Raw genomic sequence first — 4372 nt, forward strand, 5'->3', positions numbered from 1 at the left:
GTTTAAGTTAATTTAATAAAATAAAATAATATAATTTTTACAGTGTAATATTATTATTGCTATAGTAATATGTTTATTGATTAAGATTTTATAATTTATAATCTAATAAGATTAAATGTGTAAATAATTTATAATAATAATATAATTTTTAAATATTTACATGACAGTAGTATTATTGCTGTTTTAAAATGTATAATTTAATAAAATAACAATAGTGTGAGAGTGTGTTTAATGACTCCAGTGTCGTCTGTCATCCATCCAAGTCTTCATCCCTGTCTGTCTGTGATGATGATCAGCAGAGATTATTTGCTTTCTGATGGCCTTGATGAAATTGTGCGTCTGCTGCTGGATGTTGTGTAAGTCGAGGCTGCTGTTTGCACAGGGGCGTCTCGTCTGATTTACAGTGCGTTCTCATGCCACATCTGCATGTTTCCTAAAGTGTGTGTTGTCTTTAGGGAGTTTGTGTTGAAACAGAATAAGGTTATAGTTTGATTGCGAATGCTTAACCAGTGACATTATTCTAAAGAGAAATATGTTTGTCTTTGTAATTTCTTAACCAGTGTAATTTTAGTTTAGTTTATATACTATTATTGTATATATTAAAATTTTGGATTAGCTTTTATTTTTATATTTTCAGTTTTCATTTTAACTTTATTTTAAGTTTTAGTAATTTGACGTGCTTTTGTTATTTATGTGAGTAATATAAAAGATAAATAGAAATAATTGTAAAAAAATTTTTTTAAATTAAAATATTAAATAATGATTAAAGAAAAATTATAAAATAATTTAAAATAATTTAAAAAATTCTATTTAGCTTAATTTTTTAATATAGTTTAGTTCGTAAAATACTTTGAAATTCTTAAAAAAAAATAGTATTTAGCTTTATATTAAATATTTGTATTAATGTTTATTTCTGTTTAATTTTAGTAATTTTAGTACATCTTAAACTTATTTTTCCAGTTACTGAAATTATTTTCAGAGTTACTAATTTTTCAGTACTAAAATTAAACTTAAAAATTAAATAAAAAATTAATATTAAATATAAAAAAAAAAAATCCATTTAATTTTTAATTTTAATTTTTTTTTTTGTTTAATATGAGTAATTTTAGTACTTCGTCTTAAAAACATATTTCAGTTAGTTCCCATTTCATCTAAATTAAAAAAAATTTAATAATAGCTTTTCATCTGATATTTATGTTTTATTTTATTTCAGCTTTATTTTTAGTAGTTTTAGTTAACAGCACTGCAATAACTGGTAATAGCTCTGCCTTGAACGGCTTTTCTTGTTCATATCATATATTGGGTGAGGTTAACCAGTAATATTAACCAGTTATTTAGGTGTTGCGTGTGTTGTAATGTGTGTTCAGGGGCCCTACGGATCCGCAGCTCCTCCTCAGATGCAGCAGATGATGCCCCGTCTCTTCACTCCTCAGCCGCGGCCCGATCCTGCTGCTCCTGCTGGAGCTCCACCGTCGAGCCTCAGACCCTGTGTCTACCCACAACACCCTGCCACAGCTCCGGGTACCTGTCAATCAAATACCATTCATAATATACACCAGTCATTCAAACACTGATGTGCACACTACTGTACTGAGGCTCCTCTGCTCACCAAAGCTGCGTTTATTTGATCCAAAATACGGTACAAAATTGTGAAATATTTTTACAATTTAAAACAGCTGTTTTTCATGTGAATGGCTGTTAAAATGTAATTTATTGCTGTGATCAAAGCTGATTTTTTTTTTTTTGAGTCGCACATCCAATCAAAGTATTCAAGAGTTACATAAAAATAAAAAAATGTAAAGGTTAAAGAACAAAGCTAGAATATAGGAATAAAATAATTTACAATATAATACAAAATTAAAATTGTGCAAATAAATAGCAGTGTAAATAAATATACAATACAGTGCAGATGTAGCTGTTATATTTTCATTATTTCATATTTTCAAGATTAAATTGTAAACATTTTATTAATTAATTTTATTAGACACCATTTTAATGATACATTTGTATTAAATCATAAAATGCAGAATCTAGAAAAAATAAAACGGAAAACACAGAATTTATGGAAATTAAAAAGTAAATGTTATGTTTACATTCGTTCTCAAAATGTAACAAAACATGTAGAAGCATTTCCTTCCCCGTTAAAGAATATCATGATAAATATTGATATCATATGATAGTCCAACCAAAATTTATTCAGACACCTTCAACATTTCTCACATTATCAGTTTATTTGCTATAGTTTAGAAAATGGTAATAAAATATGACAAGAACTTGTTTGAGAACAAATTAATCTTGATAATGTCAGATAAATTAGAGAAAAAACTGAATATGATAAATATTGATATCATATGATAGTCCAACCAAAAATTATTCAGACACCTTCAACATTTCTCACATTATCAGTTTATTTGCTATAGTTTAGAAAATGGTAATAAAATATGACAAGAACTTGTTTGAGAACAAATTAATCTTGATAATGTCAGATAAATTAGAGAAAAAACACACAAGCAAAACATGCTCAGGTCAAAGTGTCTGAATAATTTTTGGTCCCAAATTTTACTGGTAGTCCACTGTATGAAGAATTTTTGGGTATAATATGTCACAGTTTATTTTATTTTGCTATCCTCACTTACATAAATGAACTATAGTGTCCTGCACCCACTAGTAAAAAAATATCAGAAATTATATCTGCTGTCTGAATAATTTTTGGTTTGACTGTATGTAAAAAAAAAAAAAAGATTGTGCTTGTAATATTTTTGGCCATATCACCCAGCCCTACCCCATCTTTTGAACAGTAGTGTATTATCAGCAAGCAAATGTATTTGATAAAGCTGTCTGCCTGTGATGTTTGGTTCCTGCAGGTTTTGCTCCGTCTCAGCCGTTTGCTCAGTCTGGTTCTTTTGGAGCTCCGGTGGGTTTCATGTCCGGCCCCTCGATGTCCGGCCCCTCGATGTCGGGGCCCTCAGTGCCGCCCTCCTCGCCCCCGGGCCCCATGATGCCCGCTCCGCCCGGCCCAGGGTTCCTCTCACCCACGTCTCTGCCCTGGTTTCCAGCGGCTCCTCCCGGCGGGGCCTATCTTCCTCTCGGAGCCGGGTATCCTCAGGGCGGCCCCGGAGCCCCAGGGGCCAAGATCTTCAGCGGCGCCGGTGTCCCGCCTCCACCGACAGGTACCTGCAGACGTCTGGAGGAACCGCTGAACACAGCCGTGTCTCATATGTGTATTTATATTCATCCTGCTGTTTGATTTCCAGGATATTTCCCATGGCTGATGTGCCACACAGAAGAGGAAGGTGACAGGGAGAGAGTGTGTGTGTGTGTGTGTTTGAGTGTGTGTGTGAAAGTGTGTGTGTGTTTGAGTGTGTGTGTGTGAGAGTGTGAGAGAGTGTGTGCATGTGTGAAAGAGTGTGTGCGCGTGTGAGAGTGCGAGTGTGAGAGTGCGTGTGTGTGCGTGCGTGCGTGAGAGTGTGCGAGTGTGTGTGCGTGCGTGTGCGTGAGAGTGCGTGTGTGTGAGTGTGCGTGTGTGTGTGCGTGTGTGAGTGTGCAAGTGTGAGAGTGTGTGCGAGTGTGAGAGTGCGTGTGTGCGAGTGCGTGTGTGTGTGTGCGAGTGTGAGAGAGTGTGTGTGTGTGTGTGCAAGTGTGAGAGTGTGTGCGAGTGTGAGAGTGCGTGTGTGCGAGTGCGTGTGTGTGTGTGCGAGTGTGAGAGAGTGTGTGTGTGTGTGTGCAAGTGTGAGAGTGTGTGCGAGTGTGAGAGTGCGTGTGTGCGAGTGCGTGTGTGTGTGTGCGATACTGTTCAATGCAGAGATATCGTGTGTGTGTGTGTGTGTGTGTGTTTAAGAGGGACAGCAACAGTCCAAACTCAGCTCTTCTAATATTTAATGCTGACTGATTACGAGTCATTTGCATATTCGCACACTGATCATGTCGCACATCTCTCTGAGCTTCATTGTTAATGTTTGTGTGATCGCTCAATGCTGATTAAAACTATGCTGTGTGAGTTTTGCATTATATAAACAGACTAAGAAATGTCTACACTAATGTTTCAAAGTTTGGGGTCGGTAAGATTTGAAAAAAATTTCTTCTGGTCATCAAGGCTGCATTTATTTGCTCAAAAATACAGCAAAATAAAAATTATTGAAGATTTTTGTATAATATATAATATAATATTTATATTGTTTTGTATAAAATATTTTAAAAAATAAGTAAATATTTTAAATCATAAATATTCAAAAATATTTATAAATAAATATTTTATTAAAAAAAAAGTGAAATATTATTACAATTTCAAATAGCCTTTTTCTATGTTAATATATTGTAAGATGTAATTTATTTCTGTGATCAAAGCTGTATTTTCAGCATCATTACTCTAGTC

General features: G+C 34.2%; 1 protein-coding gene across 1 annotated transcript in view; it reads left to right on the plus strand.

Annotated features, from left to right (window-relative positions):
• Nucleotides 1-4372, plus strand: part of LOC107732750 (protein transport protein Sec31A-like) — a 45219-nt gene that overhangs the window by 34284 nt on the left and 6563 nt on the right. Inside the window, exons 17-19 of the mRNA XM_016544169.1 lie at nt 1368-1521; nt 2865-3170; nt 3255-3293. Of these exons, the coding sequence (XP_016399655.1) occupies nt 1368-1521; nt 2865-3170; nt 3255-3293 (499 nt within the window). The remainder of the gene's footprint in view (nt 1-1367; nt 1522-2864; nt 3171-3254; nt 3294-4372) is intronic.

Source organism: Sinocyclocheilus rhinocerous, unplaced genomic scaffold (assembly GCF_001515625.1).
Source record: "Sinocyclocheilus rhinocerous isolate Xijiao unplaced genomic scaffold, SAMN03320098_v1.1 scaffold159, whole genome shotgun sequence".
In the NCBI taxonomy this organism is placed as follows: domain Eukaryota; kingdom Metazoa; phylum Chordata; class Actinopteri; order Cypriniformes; family Cyprinidae; genus Sinocyclocheilus; species Sinocyclocheilus rhinocerous.